Below are 19,248 nucleotides of genomic sequence, written 5' to 3'. Positions count from 1 at the left end.
GTTTTTACTAGGCACGACAATTCTCTCCTGCATTCAACATGTGTGTGTGTTTTATTAACCAATACAAATTGGCCATGAGTTGAATGTAGCGTGAATGTGTGCAATTGACTGGGAACCAGTCCAGCGTCTACTGCGCCTAAAGTCAGCTGGGATCAGTTCCAACTCACCTATGATATTCCCCTAATAAGGACACGCACTATAGAAACGGTATTATTTCTTCAAAATGCGGTTCTAAAACATAAATTACAACTGCAATACACGTGTACCGGCATGAGAGCATCATATATGTGCCATGGGAAATGATCCAATTTCATTTCATTTGTCCATAAATCCAGAAGGCCTAGATTTCATGACTAGTGACATTGAGAAAGGTTTTAGTTCATATTCCTTTTGTGTTCTAATGTAAAATACTGTATGTGCTTGGATGTACCTAATGTAGTGGGCCTGGTGAATCCATATTAAGCAGCCATGACGTGTCCGGGTTTTAAGGTTGACATAACCCTTGGCACCCCCCACTGTTGGGTTTCCACGTGTTGTCAGGCAGGGTGATATTAGTCAATCTGTTGCAAAAAAAAAAGAAAAGATTATGAATGGCAGTGGGGAAAAAAATATCGAGGAAATCACCGCCCTATTTATCTAACTGCTTGGGTTGGGCTGTTGTTACCCAACCTGGTGTTTTTGTCTTCCAACAACTCTCGTTGTGTCATCGTTCATTCGCCTGGGCTTAACACAGGGTGCTCTAAGAGGATCTCACCCCATTCAATTGGGCAACTTATTGACTGTGTGCCTGCGGTGAAGTGGCGGGTGTCACTGGGTGCAACCTTTGGCCATCCCACCGTAACCTAATACAAGTGCTTCCTGTTTCCTTCGGGAGGCATTACATGCAGTAGAAATCACATCCTATTTCTATGTTGCATTGAGTGAATGTACTCAGAAGATATCCCTGCTGGGGAAGAAGCACACAAATAAGTGGACAATAATAATTCACAATCTATGTTTCATAATAGTATCTTTTGTATGCGGGGAAATTGCCTATGACAAAAAGCCTTGTTGGGGTAAATTTGAATTCAAACTAAAATCAAATAGATGTGTGTGTTGTTTTTTTTTTTTTAATAGGCTGACTCAAGATTAATGTGATAGCTACAAAGCAGATTAAAAAAGCAAAGCAGTCAGCATTTAGGTGTCACTCACCAGACACTTTATTAGGTACACCCACATGATTTTTTTTTAATTATGACCTTTTTATTTTAATTGCACTGTGGATTTCCCTGTACTTGCATAAGAGTTGTGTAAAACTTGTTGCCTTGGTATCAATAATAGTGCTCCTGTTTTGAATGACAGGCGTAAAAGTTCAATTCAATTAACCGATATGCCAATTACGACCTCTGTCAAGAAGGTTAAGTATTCATAATATCACTTCACAGTTCATGCTTACCAAAAAATGCTTCGGGGAATGTGGGCGTAGCGCAAAGAAGAATCTCTTATATTGTGGTGCAAATAAAATTCAAAAACGACAAGATCTTTCCCCAAAAAATCCTTTTTTTCAACTCCAACCACCTGTATCCTTTTTAAAATGCGTTCTCCGTGGTTTGAATTTAATTTAGCGTGTTGGTTTATTCAGACGCTATGCTCCAAAGGTTGAGCAGTAGCTACTACACCTCAACCGGGTTGTTGAATGATTTTATCTGGAAACCGCATGTTTAAACAGCTCTAATCCTTATAAGGTAAACACTCTGGGTTTATTCTTATCTGCCGCATAAAGTTGAACCTATTGACTGACTGGAAGGCGGACAGCTCCATGTCATCATGTTTGTCCGGGCCTGATGTGAAACTCAGTATTCTCGTGTGCATTCTGTGTGGCCAGTGCAGTTAAATGTAATTTGATTTAGAACATTATAGCAATATTGATTATGTTAAATGGAAATCTGCTGTTTGGTGAATCACACGAGTTATCTTACCACTTTGGCAGATAACGTGACCGTGTCCTTGTATGTTGTAAAGTATTAACCGATAAAAACGTGCGAGGGAAATATCAATTGATCAAATAGGTCAACAATAATCAAAGATGACTTTGTGTCACGCAGATTTTGAAAACAGTCATAACATCAGATTTTTAAGCTATTTGAGTTTTTCATTTTAGCTTGCGTGATATGGAATTTACCATACGTGTTAATTTATAGCTTTGAAGTCACAATTGTTACATTGAACTTCCTCAAAGGCAATTTCAAAGCTATCCGTTTACTCTTGGACTTGGAACTTGCAGCCAGCTTTCTAGATCAAGTTCAGGTTGCTAGTTGAAAGCTTTAAATACTCCAGGGCACACATGTAACCAGACACCCATGTCTTGAGCTCTTAACCTAGTAAGATGTGGTCTTAACCTCAATAGAGGTGAAGAATGTAGACTGATATGAATGACTTTACTTTACACTGCGAGAAGTCTGTGGTGGTCTTGATATGCTTTATGAGAGACTTTCCACAGGATGAACTGGAATTAATGACATCTAGTTAGTGTAAAATAATCTTGGAAATGGATGCAAATTGTATAATTTATGAGTGTCTCGCTTACCCTCTATATAAACTCAGAGGAGCACTTAGGGGAGTTTTTCTTTTTTTTTTTTTTTACAGATTAGTGGATGAACTCTAAAGGTTTCACTTTTTTATTCACATCCAAATCCTTTTCATTAGATGAGATTGGCGCACATGATGATTGCACACTATTCTGGGATTTAATTGTGCCTGTGCAATTCTATTTCCTTCATTGATTTTCTATTTATTTTCCTATTCACACACTGAAAACTATGACTTTGCCTTACATCTCACTAATGTATTCCTCTTCAGTGGGTTTCATTTAGAAAAATAAATACGGAAATAATCGTTTATGCGTATTTTGCCTCGAGATCACACTTGAGCCAACCGCAAATGCAAAGAAGCTGTGATTGCCTTGAGCCAGTTTATCTATCGGTGAGCGAAAGATCATATAACATTGAGTTAGGTTTTTGGGTCGTGAATGTTAGCTCGTATTACCGAGGTGTCTACTTCATACATTGTCAGGGTATTAGAAGAAAGTGATTGTTCAGTACTTTTTCTTTGCAAGGTAGTGACTTGATCAGACTTATTTTCTAGGTCATGGGAGCTACAACTTTACTGTTGAACTGAAAATAGCATGTTTCTGTGATAATACTGATAATGACAATTATCCAAAGTATGTGTGGGTTTTTTTTTTTTTCCCTAATGGCTAAAAAGAAAGGTAGAATTAACAAGAAATGATGATGGGATCTTTTACTCTCTGTGTTGGCAGGACTTGGCTTTTGTGTGAAGGTGCACTCAGATGAGGTCAGCCGGATGAGACTTGAGAAAAAGCCTGGATGGGAAAGAGCGTGATTATGGACAACCTTTCGGACTTCGGAGGCCCCTGTCCTTCTAGCCGCAGGGACTGGGAGTAAGTATGAAAACAAGTTCCTTTTCAATTTGTGAGCAGAAATTGATCCATCCGTAGAATTTAGTATGAAGAGCATTTTAAAAAAAGAGCATGCAGTTTAATAATGTGTCAGGCTGGCTCACCATAATAGAAATAAACTGTTCTGTTGCTAGGTAACAGGGAATCTTTTTTTTTGTTTTTTTTGATAAGCTTTGGAAGCTTTGTGGATTGTTTGCGGATCACGAAAGAAACTACATTTGAATTTGTACTTTCTAGTTCCAGCAGCTGCATGGATGATTTGATGGACGAGGATGAGAAAGACAGGGCAAAAAGGTAATCCAGACATTTTGCAATCACATTGTAATTCTATGACTGTTGAAATGTTGATGACTTGTGGGTATCATGGATACCTGGAAAATCCTCTTGATGCAAATTCTCCAAATTGCCCCTTATGTTTGTTGACAGAAAATGGATTTAGGAAAATGTGCTTCTAATAAGAACGGCTCTTTGCAAGGGCGTTGACCTCACTTGGAAAACAAGACAGCAACATGCCAAATAAACAGCTCAAACCAAATGTGAAAACTCACTAGACAATTTGAAAAGATTCTCCTCTTAAAAAGTCATTGCAATCTGTGTCCACAAAATCGTTTTTAATGTGCTAGTCGTCTCAAAACTTTCCACTTGCCTTCTCTTGGAAAGTGACTAATCTCGTCTTGACCGCTACAGGGCATCCCGAAACAAATCAGAAAAGAAAAGAAGAGACCAGTTCAATGTGCTCATCAAGGAGCTATGCACCATGCTGCAGGGCCAAGGCCATCCTCGCAAGATGGACAAGTCCACCATACTACAAAGAACTATTGACTTCTTACAGAAACAAAAAGGTATGACCGCCAAACGCAATTCTCGTTTGTTACCGTTGACAACGACCGCACTTTGTCATTCATTAAGATCTTAACCTGTATTTACTCTGCAGACATCAGTGCTCAGACTGAAACGTGTGACGTGAGACAAGATTGGAAACCTTCATTCCTTAGCAATGAGGAGTTCACCCAGCTTATGCTTGAGGTAAAAAAAAAAAAAGATGAGCTAGACTGACCATGTGCTCCTCCTGATGATTTCAATATGGAAAACTTCACGTCATCTGCGGTAGCATGAATACAGTTCAGATTTTGTCTCCTGATGATAAATCCATCAGCAAATTTAGTGTTTCACTTCTCTTTTGTTTTGTTTTGACAGGCGCTTGATGGTTTTTTGATAGCGTTAACTACGGACGGAAACATCACATACGTATCGGACAGTGTGTCTTCACTTATTGGACATTTGCCGGTGAGTGTAAAAGCCAATGACAATGTACCGCTGCTTAAGTTTTAGAGTCCACAAACTAGACCAATCTTTGGTTGCTTTACCGGTCACAACATTATCCAAGAAACTGGAAGGCGGGATTACAATTCACGAGAAAGTCTTCTGTTTACTACACTTGCATTCTTTGAACAGATAAAACCATGGGCAAGTGGTATCGGAATAATGAGTATCCTTCAAGGCTCCTATCTTAAATGTGCGCAAGTTATTGAGACAGACATCACTGCTAATGGAACAGGCGGGTTCCTGTGTATTATTGTGTGACCGCTGACAAAAAAAAAAAAAAAAGTGCATTGTGCTCGTATGTAGCCAAAGCTACAAAGCTGAGAGAATAGAGCTCAGATGGATGCTTAATGGCCCTGAACATCCTTTGAAAGCAACCCTTTTGAAAAAAAAAAAAAAACCAGAAGCTTGCTCAATGGCCAAGTTTGTTGTCAAGCTAGCAGAGCATGTTTTTTACTCACTGAAGACGAAATGCACCAAGTGAATGGGGCTACGCGATTTCTTCTTTATTCCCTCCGATACTATTGTCCATACAGTGGTTTGTCAGACTGTTTCCTCATGCTTACCTCGATTCATTCTTTTATGGAAGCCTCACCCATTCTATATCTCTCCTATCGCATCAGTCAGATATGGTGGACCAAAATATCTTGAATTTCCTCCCGGAGCGGGAACACGGAGAAGTGTATAAGCTGCTATCATCCAATATGCTGATGACTGACCCCATTGCTGCTGACTTCCTGAACAGTGAGTTGTCTCTTTGCACTTTGTTTGCCCCCCCCCCTTCCCCACTCGGAACGGGCTTCACTAGAAATACAGCCGAATCTATTTAAATGAGAGAACAAGCAGGTTGTGGAATTTGGGTCGGTAGTTTATTGGATTGCTGATTTGTGTGTCTATAATTAGCCTTTTAGCTAATAATAGTCACATGCTTAGTATCATAGTTTAGACTTTTAATCACTGTGATGTTTAACACAGTAATCCCCCCCCCCCTAGAAATGAACTATCCAAGGCTCAAGGCTCTGACCTTAATCCTGCATTGCTATTGGGTTTTTCATAGAATGGGAGATGTGCCTAGCTAAGCCTCAAAACAGTTACGGAACTACGTCTCATGGGCCCAGCGCAAAGTGCTCCGCACAAAACATTTATGATGATCCGCTTGGGTTATTTTTTAACTACAACATTGTCCAAACTTCCGTTGTGCAGTAAATGTTTAAGGAAAATGAGCTGAGTGCTGTTGTTGGACATATATTGAAACTGGACTAAAGTTCATGAGAAATAAACACCTTCTCATAGGATTTAAGAAATATAAACATTTATATTTCAAGTAATAATATTACACAATGTTTGTAGCCTAGCTTTCTTTTCTTCGCTAGGGAGTTGTACATACAAACACGCTTAATGCTGATTTGTTTTGACTATCCCGTTCTGTCAACACTGAATTAAATGTAAGATGCTGTTTTTAGGTGAGGCACATGTGGAATTTTGCTGTCACCTTGCCAGAGGGAACATCGATCCAAAAGAGCCGCCTGTGTACGAGTATGTCAAGTTTGTTGGAGATTTCAAGTTTCATAACAATGGTGAGCGCAACACTTTGTTAACACACCGACGAATCAAGTAATTTTCCATGACTAAAGTGGGACTGTTATTTCTGGTAGTGCCTACATCCTCTTGTAACGGGGTTGAATTGACGTTACCAAGGAGCCTGCAGACGTCGTTGGAGGAGCAGGTCTGCCTCATTGCTACTGTACGATTAGTCACACCGCAGTTTCTCAAGGTGAGTGAGACTTGTTGTGGTGCATTTTATCCGCATCATCATTATTTAACAAATGAGACCAGTTCGAATTTAAGCGTCAGAAATGTTTCAGTTAACTTCGCCTGAGGCTTTTTTACACGCCAATAAAGACACAATATTTCCATCACAATTGAATTTCCTGTTTGGTCAAAGTATGTTGATTTTAATGGTTGTATTTAAACATTCACTTAATTTTTTTCTTTTTTTGTTTCCGATGTCTGGTAGGAAGTCATTTTGTCATTGAGAATTACAAGAGTAATAAAGTGGATGAGTTTATGACAGCACTTTGGGGCTCATACTAGGCCTTAGTCAGACTTGCTCCAATGCTTGCTTGAGTAAACATTGCTTGTTGTGAAGTCATTGAGGTGACTTCCCCCTCCTGTGTTCTCCTTTATTTCATTATTTATAGGATTTGTGCAACGTGGATGATCCTTGTGATGAATTCACATCCAGGCACAGCCTCGAATGGAAGTTTCTGTTTTTAGATCACAGGTAAATGTCAGTGATTCCAATCACATCAGCGGCCAGCACTGTGTTTGTTTTTTTAACGCACTTGGTTTTTTATTTGTTACAGAGCTTCTCCAATCATAGGATATTTACCCTTTGAAGTTCTTGGAACATCTGGCTACGATTACTATCATGTGGACGATTTGGAGCTTATAGCGCAATGTCATAAGCAACGTAAGTTTATTTAACGATCGATATTTGAGAGACCGGATGTGTTGACTGTGTTTAATTCTCTCCCCCAGTCATGCAGTTCGGAAAGGGGAAATCCTGCTATTATCGCTTCCTGACAAAAGGCCAGCAATGGATTTGGTTGCGGACGCACTACTACATTACTTATCACCAATGGAACTCCAAACCTGAGTTCATCGTGTGCACTCACACTGTTGTCAGGTGAGATTATTTTGTTGCTTGCCCACAACAAAGGATACATATTCTCTTTTGTTGTCCCGAGATTAAAATTGCCTATGAGGCACACCAGATCCTGTGACTAATATAGCAATCTGCTTGTGATTCAGTTACGCCGAAGTACGAGCTGAAAGGAGGCGAGCGTTTGGCCTTGAGGAGCTGTCTCCTCCTGAGATTGCTCCTTCCTCTGTGAAGGTAAACGTCCAGATTTTTGCTCTGTCTGATATCAACATAAGGCACAATTTGAGCCCCCTTTGTTTGGTACCTTTTAGGCCCAGGAGCTGTACTTGGACATGTGCTCCACGTTGGACCCGCCGCTGGACAGGAACAACGGCGCACGTTCGGTATCCTCCCGCAGCTCTCGGAAGTCCTCCCACACAGCGCTGTCGGACTCCGCATGTGAGTCATCCTCTGCTCCCTAAAGTAGCAACTCACTCAACAATAGGTCGACATAAACCGAGACGATGACACTATGTGGTTGTAGGATTTGATGTCCAGTATCAGCACAATCCCGTCCATCCATTTTCTATAGTGCATATTGTTGCCCCCACCACCGATATGCTATCTTTAAAATAAAATAGTCTCTGAGGCTTACTTTAACTAACCTTGTTTATTTTAGCCTCCGCTCACTGAGACTCCAGCTGCTTCTCCACCCACTAGGGGCACACAAATACCAAACAGTTCCCTCTCTTCTGTGTATTTGTGAACAAGTCACAGTAGCACTTTCTGCTCATAAAAAGCCACTTATGTTAATCGTATGGTAAATAATTTGCCCAGTTGGTGTTTCTTCATTGAAAAAGCGTCACCGTCTGTGGATTTTGTATCCGAGGCAAAATGAGGTGTCAGCCAAGACCCGGTGACTCAGCAGTACTGTTTTGAAATTCTGAAGGAAACTCAATTCGTGGTCGTCTCAGCTAAAGTGTGATGTCTCGTACATTTGATACAGACAGACACAATGTTGATAACATATCTAGATTAAAGGAGGCAAGGGAGCTTTATTTATATAGCGCAATTAATACGCAAGCTAACTCAAGGTCGAGCACATTTTAAAAAGCATTTGCAATTTGGATTCTTTTCAGGCTTCCGTTTAAAAACCCTGTGCCAACAAAGTAGCTGCACTGTTCTACGCTGCTTTTACAGTTAACACTTAACCTTACGAGTGACGATTCTCATGAGACAAAACAAATGTAGCAACTGCATCATTGAGGAGAAGCACGTTTCGTAAGAATGTCATGTTTCTCATAAAAGGGTGTAATTTCCTTTTGTGCAGCAGCAAACTCGTACACAGAAACCTGTACGCCGTCATGGCAGTCGACTTCCATTGGGAACGAGAGGACGCCTGCCAGACTCCAAGTTGGGCGTTCAAAGGTCAGTTTATACAAAGGCTGCGCGTATGTGTGTGTTTTGGAGATAATTAAAAAAGATCAATCGAAAACAACGACAAATTGATCATATTTGGAATGGTCAAAGTCATCAAACTTGTATCATCTTCACCTTGTAGAATTCGACCCAAAGACAAAATTCCTTTGACCTGGTGTCCCAAATGAGCCTTCCCCTTTCTCCTCCTCCTCCTCCTCCATGCAGCAAGAACACAGCAATGGTTAGTGTTTAGACTTCCCTTCCTGCCATTTGTCTTCCTCTCTTTTGTTTTTGCTCTGTACTGAAGTCTCTTTCTGCTGCTGTGTATGCGTGAGAAAACTCCCCTCTCAACTGTGTACTTTGCCTGCAGGTTATGGAATTAAGTGCACAAGGCAGACGACAGCTAGGACATTTTTCAGATTGGCATCTGCTTTAATTGCTTCTATGGAACTTGTAGTCTGTCAAAAACGATTCGACTTGGATAAGCTATGTTATTGCATAAAAAGGCTGAACAGAAGTGAATTTATTTCCGTCTAAATTCTGTGTGTTTTAGCAACAGCAAACGCAGCAGCAGTCGTCCATGTTTCAGTTGCAACAGCCTCAGCTGGGTGTTATGAACCAGCTTAAGGAGCAACTGGAGGAAAGGACACGCATCCTGCAGGCTGACATAAAGACGCAACAGCAGGAGCTCCATGACATCAAAGAGAAGCTTCACCTCGCTAATCTTCAGGTAACCGATTCCTCATACCGAGCTAGACATCCGAGAATACGTCAGCCCTCGACGTGTAATCGAGTAACGTTGCGTGGAAATGATCAGGCAAAAAAAATAAAAATTGCAAGTATATTGACATGTACAAACACTAACTTAAGGGAAATAAGTCTATATTTTTGTGACACAAACTTCTGGAATTTTAGTAGATCTTTTGTATTGGCTGTCATCCGACTATGCAGGTGCACCTCATGCTGAGACCGATGAGTGCACATGTCATCTGGGTTAATTAGTCACATCGTGCAGTGAGCCTTCTGTTTACTAACCTCCGACAGTAACAGGGGAAATGGCCCCACCAAGAGGCGGCATGACAAACCTAATGACCCACATAGTCATATTTGTGTAACGGTGATTCAGTCGCCTTGTGACTCAGAAGGTGCTCACGTACAACCACTTCTATTGCATTGTGTGAGTAGAGACTGACATTTTGTCAATGTGCGTTGTAGATGTTACTACAACAACCTATCCACAATGAAATTGGCCAACAGCCACAGCAGCCGCAGCAGCCACAGCAGCAGGGCCCAGGCAGGCCGGCCTCCCAGAGCCAATCGGGCGTCATCAGGCCGCTCTCGGGCCATCCGAAACCATCTTCCTGCGGTGCCCACACTTCGTCCCCTCAATCACTTTTGAGAGAGAACACCTCCCCCTCAACACAGGTACCCTCAACAAAAAATGTCTAACACACAAGTTAGTCTGAATATTTTTTCAATTTGATGATATTCAAAAGGTCCCGCAGAGGATATCTCGGAGCGGCCAGGTGCAGTCAGTGAGTTTGACCGTGCAGACCAATACGAGTCTGACCATGCCCTTCTACAGCAACCCAATGATGTTCTCACAGACCAATACGAGGCCTCTACATGACACAAACCAAAGACACGCGGACAACGACTTTAGCCAAGACGGACAACTACGGTAAAAGTCACACATTGAGATGCTAATACTATCATCTATGAATGTATGACCGATGATAAAAAAACTATGATTAAATGCTATAGGATGCTCCTGAACCAGCCGATGCAGACATTGGTCCCCACGAGCAGTGGGTCCACGCAGTCCTCCCAGCAGTGCAACATGGGCATTCCCCAGACCATGTGAGCGTTGTTCCGAGTTGCCACTTACCCCCCCCCCCCCTTGTGTTCGACCTCTTGACTGTTCCCTCTCTACAGATACACATTGGAGCAGCAGATCATCGCCCCCTCATTCCCCATGCAACAGGTCAACTGCAACGCCGTGCTCGTTCCCTCTCAGGTGTTCACGTCGCCCATCATGATCCCGCACAACAGCTTCATCTCCCACCAGTCACAGCCAAGCTATCAGGCTCAGCCTCAGGCCTCCCAGCACTCCCTGCATCTGCAGCAGCCCCAGCAGTTCTTTCAGGTGTGACACTCAGCCATCTTATTGATTTTGCCGTATAATCTTATTGCGGCATGGCATTTGCTTAAAGCAGCTCTCATGTCACCATAGCAACGTGTCAGGAGGCTGTTAAGATCTCCATTTTTTTTTTTTCGAAGCTAAATTATGCACCAAATGTCATTCAAGATGTACACCGGTCGATAATTTATTCAGATTTGATTGACTGTTCGAGATGGAGTCATTTATCAGTAAAATTTATAACAGTTGTAGTTTTAATATTTTACAACTCACCTAAGTATGATAAAATACAACAACAGTATATTGTTATATTAATAAAAAATGTTATGGTGTCAATAAAAATATAGGATTTTTATGCTTTTAAAGGCAGGTTTTTTTTTTTTTTAAATCCTGCTTCTCAATTGGATCTCAAAGAAACGGCCTGATGTGCTATCTGCTGCTGCCATGAGGGAATTTGCGATGTGTTTTGCAGATGACGCAAGGACTTGTGCACAGCGGATCGACTCCAGCATTCCTACACGCCGCCAACATCCCACAGCAAGGCACTGTGGGATACATCCAGCAGCAGCCGGCGCCGCAAACACAACAGCAACAACAACAAAGACAATACCAACATTCCCAAACCCAGAACGCTAATGTTTCAGACTTTAGGAATATGCTAACGCAGTAGCACTGTGGAAACACGCAAGAGCGCTGAGCTCTGCGGCTGGTTGCTGTTGTGGCGGGAAAACGGATAATAGCGGCGTGAACATTTGATGTGAAGCTGCTCGCTCCAACGGGGAAGTGCCGGAGTAAAACGACGACGGGAAGCGGACAGGAGGAATGTTCTGGTGAGAGGCGGGGCCTTTCATTACCAGCCTGCGACACGCGCGGTTGTCATTGAAACAAGTGAATTTATCACCGCTGTCATGAGGATGCCACTTTCATTTCGCAAGTGTCTGTTTGCACTTTTGGTACAATGCCCCACCTAAGAGTAGGATAAGAGTATTTATTTTTGCCTATACATTTAATATTAAATGTTCCCTCTAACCTGTGACTTCACAATAAGATTATTTTCCCCGACAACCCCCTTCAGTGAAATCCAGAGCATTACTTTTAATTTCCCATTTAGATGAGTTGGATGTCAGCCCCCCCCTGTCCCGTCTAAATAAATTAAACACACCTCTAGGTTATCGTTATAACGAAAAGGGCTTCTTCAACAGGCGGCTTCTTTAAACGCGACACCTCTGATGAGCCCTGCAGCAACACACCTCGTTTGTCAAACAGTTAAATGGAGGAGGCTGGGTTGTCTCATGTGCCTTTTAATCATGCTATGGTGCAGTTCCAATGTTGTGTCTGACTATGGCTTTAAAAATCCCTGCTCAGGTCCATTTGGAATACAAAGTTTATTTTCATTGATCATAATTTATACCCCCCCCCTCTACATTAGATATAAAATAATAGACATTTAGATTTGTGTAGGAGAGATTAAACATAGAGAGATATGTATAATGGATGCCTTTTTCAACCTTAACTTGCCCCTACCAATGAATTTAAGCACTTGCAGTCCTATTTTCATTATTTTATTCATAATTTATTTGCCAATCACATTGTCAAACAACTGAGATGGGATTAAGAAAGCAGTTTTATATATTGAGATTATGGTTGAGGCAGGAATTGATGCGCCACTACTGGTCTTAAAAGTCTTATTCCCATCTAAATGCATTTATTTTTATAAAACCCACCCACAATGAGAGATTAACAGATTTATGTGCTGTGTAAACACATTTAAGGAGTTCGGAACTATACGCTGCAACACACCGAGAGATAACATTATTAGATCATATACACGTTTCTTTGTATTTTCACTCCAATCGATAAAGATAAATAGTAAAAAAAAAAAAAAAAAGTGCACCTTGACAAAGATAAACCTGCTGCATTACTTTTTGGTACACATGGTTTATTGAAGACTTCCCATTATTGCTAAATGTGAATGTAAGTGTCAATAGTTGTTATGGCAACAAGCCCAGCTTGTACAGTGCCGCTTGCCCAAAGGAAAACAGACAGATGAAAATCTAATGTAGTGTACTCACCTATTTACCAATTTGTTTACACTTTATTAGTTACTATCTTTGTAAAGGCGCACTGTTTGCTACAGCTCCTGTTTTGGATCTCATTTGATTATGCAAGTGTAACTTGTCAGCAACGAGTGATCACTGTTTACAAAACGATTACGACAGGCTGGTGAGTGTGTGCATGCACAGTGGCGCTGCAGACATGAACAGCTGCTAATTATCCGAAAATCTGTCCTTTTTTTTTTTTTTTTTTTAATCACTTTTGAGTCTCTCAGTCATTTTTGTTGAAGAGAGCCTCTTTACGCTCGATGAGCACCACAGAGGAAGAAAACAGGCCCAGTAGCTACTCTTTGACGATGTGCAATGTCCCTTTGAGAATGTTAATTTATGATGTACGTATATTTACAATGTGTCACTACAGCTGTGTAAAGACGTGTTATATCGACGGCACTCACGGTACTGTGTAAATTATATTTTTTTAAGTTACCCTAACATTCCTCCAGACAGAGAACAATTATTCTGTGCACAATGATTGCAGCTTCAAGACTCGGGAATATGGCGCCTAGACCTCGCTGACGAAAAGTCCAAATATCATTTGCCTTGCGTTGATATTTAATAAAGAATCTCACTTGTGACTGACTCAATTAAGAGTTGACACATTGAAATGACACCTCCATACAAATCTGCTTTATGAAACGAAAGCGCCCCTTGAACACCCCTTTCCACAGCTGATATCTGGATGTAGATATTAAGTACAGTCCCCCCCCAATTTTCAGTTTCCTGGATATTTTTCAAGCTTTTGCATTGATTTTTCAACTGACACTTTCCATTTGTATGTGAGAAAATGAAGACCAGAAGCTGAGAAACACAAACCTGCTACACAGCCATTGCTGCCGTTTCAGTGCAGAAAACACAGTGAATATATTGTATATTAGAATGTACAAAAAACACACACTAGATGATATAGTTTATTTTCTATGTCTAATAGAATACATATGTATGTTACATGATTTTAAAATTAAAGTAATTTTGTAACAGATAATGAAGTGTCTTATTAGTGGAGGTGAGGCTTTGTTGTGTTGGTGTTGCACAGTTGCTTGTATGTATTTTTCTCCCCCTGTCTTTTCCATTGAAATAAGCTTTAAAAAATATTGTTCAAAAGATAATGACAAATTAAGTTTACAGCCTAAAATATCTTGATATTAATTATGTTATATTGAATTATTTATAAATCAACCTGCTCATTGTGAAATATTTGGAAATAAATATTTTCAAACATACAGCATGCATTGTGGTTGTGAACAAAAAAAAAAAAAAAAAGAGACTTTACTGCTGCTCAAGACATGCTTTAGATTTTATCTTAGCATTTCTAGGTTAAGATCACAATGTTTTGCGTTCTACTGTGTGTTTGTGAGACTGGGTTGAAGTGCTATCTTTCAGTTTATCTTGAATGCCTAATTGGATGACTGTCGACCAACATTTTTATGATTAATGTGTACGGAAAATATGGATAAGTACTCACCCTTAGAAAATTGTCTCTCTTTAAAGTGCTACGCAACAGAAACTTCAGTCACTTTGTACACTTTGCTAATCACTACCTCCACCTCCTCTCCACCAAGGTGACAAATGTCCAAGACACATACCAAATTTGTGTCCTCCAGCTCTCCGGCAGTTGCCATGATATTCTCTGGGAGGTCAAATATTAGGTGTCATTGCGACGCTAAATAACTTGGTAGTGGTGCCACCGGGAGATTTTTACCTGGTATGTGGCGTGATGTCCAACTGTGACCTGAGCCTTCCAGAGGGCAGAGGAAACCAGAAGAGAGGCAAGAGAGCATGGTGTTGTCGTGACGACCCAAAGGAAGACCTACGGCTCTTTGCTCTCCGGAGCTCACAATGGGCAAAAATGTTGCATCGACAGCTATTTGTTTGTTAATGCCTGTAAAAACACGTTTGAAAATAAAATGTGATGATTAAACAGACAAACATGAAACTTTTAACATTCACCAAGTCCTCTGTTTTTGACTTACTGATGACCATGCCTGACTAACGGTCATTTTTTTTCTGGCCTGAACAATTTGGAAATGTTGAGTGGCTGCATATTAAATAGCATGGTATTGAACAACCATCAACACACATCTGACAATTCTTTACTTAATAGTCTTACCTAGTATGGTAACCTGGTAGTATCCCGGGAAAACGGGATTTGGAAGTGTGTCGGCTGACTGCTCCGGTGTCCAGCGCATTGGATGAAGGTTGCTCCACCGCAGGAGGGCGTTCTTGTCATCTAAGGTGAACCTTCGAGAAATGCTGTCCTGATGAAGAGTGGCGTGACACAAATGCACAGTCACATCTTGCCGTTGCCTTGACCAGCCGCTGCTCTCCCACGATAGCAGATTGCGGCCTGGTGGAAACAAACCCACATTTGAGCAGATCAAATTCGGTGTAACATGATGAAGTAGGTTCACACTTCACAATTCAACCTTCATTTTGAGGTTGCAGACTTTGTTCCCGTGATTCAGAGTCTCTCTCGTCCTCCGGCTGCACTCTTTCGACTTCTGGATTTCTGGCTCCTCTGTCAAAGCAGACATGTCACGTGAGCGTGGGTCAAGTGGATTCCATTATTAGCAGCATCATTCTTACCGTTTTGCCGGCACGCTGCTCACAGAACTCTGCTCTGTATTTCTGGAAAAAAAAAAAAAATTAAACGAATACATTACAACATACTATTATTCACATGTCAGCAAACTAGCACATTGCGGAAAACGTATTTCATATAGTACTTAAATTCAAAAAGTGAAACATTATATAATATATGCATTTGCGACAGAGTGTAATATTTTATTTCTATGATTTCAAGCATTATACTTTACATTAAACAAAAAGCTAAGCTAAGCTTAGCAAGCAAGGTTCCACTCCCCATACAAATATCACACCTTGTATTTCTCATCCTTTTCCTTTTCACTGATGTTTGTTTAGGTGAGGCCGATGCGTCTGACCCAGTCGCATTACTCACATCCGACACGGCTCGGTCACCAGTGGACACACCTGGCACCTGCTTGAAACACGTTTGTCTGTAGTTAATGTCAAAAATGACATTGCAAAAGGAGAATTTTAAGTGTATCATACCCCTTTGGCTCCGAGGCCTTGTGTCTCAGTCATGTTTGACTTTTCCACATATTTGACAGCCACGATTTGACCTTGAATGGCGAGTTTTTTATGTTCTCTGTACTGCAGTGTTTCCAACTCCTTCTTCAAATCAGAAGCAGCAACAAGAGGAATTTGCTCTGTCGAGTGAACATTTAATTAAGACAAATGTCACAATGTTCAACCACCATTATGTATGAATATACTGACTTGAGGCTATTGCAAATGTTCTCTTTTCCAGATGTTAACTTTTTCTCTCACAATTGTGAATTATCTTTTTTCTGAAAATGTCAACTTCACTGCAGTTTTTGGAATGTACGATAACTCCGGTAAATGTCGGGATTGTGATGTGAATAAAACGGTAATTTCACCTGAGGTCGCTGCCGTTGGCTGGGTGAAAGTGGGCGGGGCATGAGGGTAGCAATAATGGCCACCGACAGCCGTCTTCGGGAGGACCTCATTGTCCTTCAGAGTCTTGTTTCGCTGCATGAGGCTCTGCACTATGGGGTTATTCTTGTATGGTTGACCCTTGTGGTAGCCTGTTACGGTAAAGTTCAAACGGCACTCAACAACTCATCTTCCTTGGAGCTACAGACAAATGACATTTAAGATTTGGGCTGTGCTAACCTGTAATAAACATCTCTGTCTCGCAGCTACTGGTGAGGTAAGGCAAGCAGCCTTCCACTCGACACACTCGCATCTGAGTGCACACGAGATAAGCCACTTAGGGAGAGAGAAGAAATGGAAATGAAGATTTGCTCTACCAGTCAGTAGATTTATCATATGAGGGCTCTTACTTGGCCATATACTGTCAAAGATTTCTGGCTGGGAGGAGTTGAACAATTGCAGGACAAAAGGATGCTCCATTGTTCCATCCATTGCGTGGACCCAGCGGAACGACCAGTACTTCTCAGGGCCTGCAATAATCGTGAGAAGGGTCAGTCAAACATTGGTCCATGTGACCAAGCATTTTTGGTAAGGTTTGAGAGGTCTCACCTGTGTTGCCTTTACGTTTTACTCTTTGAACGCGACCGACAAATGTTACCAAACCGATGACATCACAAACAGAGTCCTTGGCAAACGTTTCAACCTCAGCCCTGGGAAAAAAGGAAATATGGAATTAAGCATGGTTCAAACCTCAAGCAAAGACCGACCGATGTGAGGTTAAATCACCTGGTGGCAAAGCGATAGGACACATCAGGCAAAGACCACTGAGGCCGAACATTTTTCGGTGGCACCACGGTGATAATAGTAGTTGGGGTGTGAGCGTTCAGGCAGATTTCTGAGGGATAAAAGTCGGAGTTGAGATCACACATCCCAGCAACTGTAGTAGGACTTTTCTATTATTGCCCTTATCCAACAATACCAATTGAGGTGAAGATCTTGATTCCGTAATGGTCCATTTGTGGGCGTGAGCGATTGGGATAACTTTCCTTAAGAGTGTAATTCTGGATGTACAGCACAGTTCCAACATTGAGTGAGTTGTAAAACTGTGGACAGAGCTCGTTCCAAAGCACCAGAGACGTGATGCCACTCTGATCAGCAACTTCAAAATATGCCTGCAAGAAAATCAAATGGGAATCAAGTGGATTAGATGACGTCTTTGTCAAATATTTTGCAGCAATTTTAAAGATGATAAGACACTAAAGAAAATCATAGACCCCTGGGGATCCAGGGACGTCCGTTTGTGAACCACTGCATCAATGGGTTCAACCTTACCTGGTAGGGGAAATCGATCTTGCATCCGGGTTTGCCATAATACCTCAATCTGGATTTTTGTATTATCTTCACCAGGAGAGGTGGGGGTTCCCGTGTGCTGTTGAATACTGACTCCAGGTTATTAATAAGAAAGATCCTTTTTACTGTTGGGTGAGAGGACATCAGAAGACATTAATACAAAATAACTCCAGCATGAAGGTGCAAGAGTGAATGCAGCATCTCACCATCCAGCACTGGGGCATGCAAAGTAGGCGCTGAGATCCACATGTCCCCTTCTGGCTGCTCATTGTCCCACAGAGACAAGTAGTGTTTGCAGCTCTGCTGTAGGGGTACGTTGCTTGGTAGCAAGGTGTTCCTCACCATGCCGCTTTTGACCAGCACGGGCAGTGTACTCACATCCCGAAGTTGCGACAGCAGCGCCGATTTACCTGAGACGCACCTTAACTGCTCAATGCCGATATAGCGGTGGCCCAATACCCTCTCGTTGTAAACAAACGAGCACTGCGTGATGATGATGTCTGAGCCTGTCCTCAGGGTGTTGGTGTGTACCAAGTGATTTAAACTTGGGTGAAGGCAGCATTTGGCCCGACACACTCCATCGGTGACAGTTACATCGTAGCTGTAGCTCTCACAAGGCTGCTTTCCCTTTTGATCAGAGAAGTAGCGCTGAAGTGCGATGACGGCGACATTAGCAGCATCTTCTTCCTCCACTCTTAGTTTAAGGGTTTTGATTTTCGACAACTGCTCAATGGTCCTCCGAAGGAAAGACGGACGAGGAAGACACGTCGAGGTCGAGGAGGTATCCTCCATTGCGGAGAGCTAAAGTAGAAAGTTGTACAATGTTTTAGCTCTTGTTAGCTAACTGTAACTTATATTGCTGTTTTTGTCTTATACTTACCGTCTGGGTCGCGCTAGCCAGGAGGGAGACACAAACAAATATTCCTTTGTGGCAGAAGGGAGGAACACGTATTTATTCCAAGACTGTCTGCCAACAACTGTGGCTTGAGACAAGTCATCAAAGATGCTAAGAGAGTATGAAGACGCCCGGTTACTGAGGTCCGCTACATTTTCAAGTTTCCCGCTCGCTTAGCAGTTGAGTCGGCTGAAATGACGTATACGTAATTATAATTACGTACAGTACGGCCTAAAGTGGTCTCTTTTGTCAGAAATTTCACCATTAAAACGTGGCAATGTATTCTTATTGTAACGTTACCGATGTACCAGGGGGGTTGTGGACTCGTAACCGGCTCTTTATTGCCTAAACAAGGGTTCAACATTCGCGCCGAGACTCAAGTCGCGGAGCCAATACTCCCTGGCTCTATTTTCCGCCATCTCCTGCTGCCTT

At 41.7% G+C, this 19,248-nt stretch overlaps 2 protein-coding genes across 5 annotated transcripts in view; one reads left to right on the top strand and one right to left on the bottom strand.

The window, feature by feature from the left end:
* Positions 1-14,780, top strand: part of npas2 (neuronal PAS domain protein 2) — a 25,797-nt gene extending 11,017 nt beyond the window's left edge. For 2 of the 3 annotated variants that reach the window (XM_085935083.1, XM_085935082.1), the window contains exons 2-22: positions 3,299-3,439; positions 3,695-3,751; positions 4,145-4,299; positions 4,392-4,483; positions 4,655-4,744; positions 5,404-5,524; positions 6,244-6,357; positions 6,436-6,554; positions 6,982-7,064; positions 7,147-7,253; positions 7,322-7,469; positions 7,595-7,679; positions 7,757-7,883; positions 8,755-8,852; positions 8,986-9,084; positions 9,397-9,573; positions 10,059-10,268; positions 10,340-10,524; positions 10,608-10,703; positions 10,779-10,989; positions 11,456-14,780. In XM_085935083.1, the coding sequence (XP_085791209.1) occupies positions 3,366-3,439; positions 3,695-3,751; positions 4,145-4,299; positions 4,392-4,483; positions 4,655-4,744; positions 5,404-5,524; positions 6,244-6,357; positions 6,436-6,554; positions 6,982-7,064; positions 7,147-7,253; positions 7,322-7,469; positions 7,595-7,679; positions 7,757-7,883; positions 8,755-8,852; positions 8,986-9,084; positions 9,397-9,573; positions 10,059-10,268; positions 10,340-10,524; positions 10,608-10,703; positions 10,779-10,989; positions 11,456-11,653 (2,646 nt within the window). In that variant the 5' untranslated portion in view covers positions 3,299-3,365 and the 3' untranslated portion in view covers positions 11,654-14,780. The remainder of the gene's footprint in view (positions 1-3,298; positions 3,440-3,694; positions 3,752-4,144; positions 4,300-4,391; positions 4,484-4,654; positions 4,745-5,403; positions 5,525-6,243; positions 6,358-6,435; positions 6,555-6,981; positions 7,065-7,146; positions 7,254-7,321; positions 7,470-7,594; positions 7,680-7,756; positions 7,884-8,754; positions 8,853-8,985; positions 9,085-9,396; positions 9,574-10,058; positions 10,269-10,339; positions 10,525-10,607; positions 10,704-10,778; positions 10,990-11,455) is intronic. The other variant, XM_085935084.1, reaches the window with a different exon arrangement.
* On the bottom strand, positions 14,341-19,248 carry radx (RPA1 related single stranded DNA binding protein). Of its 2 annotated transcripts, none has more exons than XM_085935085.1 (16): positions 18,802-19,248; positions 18,128-18,722; positions 17,904-18,046; positions 17,551-17,743; positions 17,358-17,466; positions 17,181-17,281; positions 16,982-17,101; positions 16,812-16,907; positions 16,556-16,723; positions 16,167-16,324; positions 15,974-16,095; positions 15,681-15,722; positions 15,521-15,612; positions 15,205-15,441; positions 14,797-14,976; positions 14,341-14,724 (listed from the first exon to the last, which is right to left on the bottom strand). In XM_085935085.1, exons 2-16 carry the CDS (start codon positions 18,711-18,713, stop codon positions 14,588-14,590), a joined length of 2,484 nt encoding a protein of 827 aa, XP_085791211.1. In that variant the 5' UTR covers positions 18,714-18,722; positions 18,802-19,248; the 3' UTR covers positions 14,341-14,587. The 2 variants fall into 2 exon arrangements, with proteins under 2 accessions (XP_085791211.1, XP_085791212.1); XM_085935086.1 differs by having other exon boundaries at positions 15,974-16,092.

The sequence above is a fragment of the Syngnathus leptorhynchus genome, chromosome 17, assembly GCF_054491065.1.
Source record: "Syngnathus leptorhynchus isolate UIUO chromosome 17, UIUO_Slep, whole genome shotgun sequence".
Lineage (NCBI taxonomy): Eukaryota > Metazoa > Chordata > Actinopteri > Syngnathiformes > Syngnathidae > Syngnathus > Syngnathus leptorhynchus.
The sequence above is the reverse complement of the archived record's forward strand: the minus strand, read 5'-3'. Positions and strand labels throughout refer to the sequence as shown.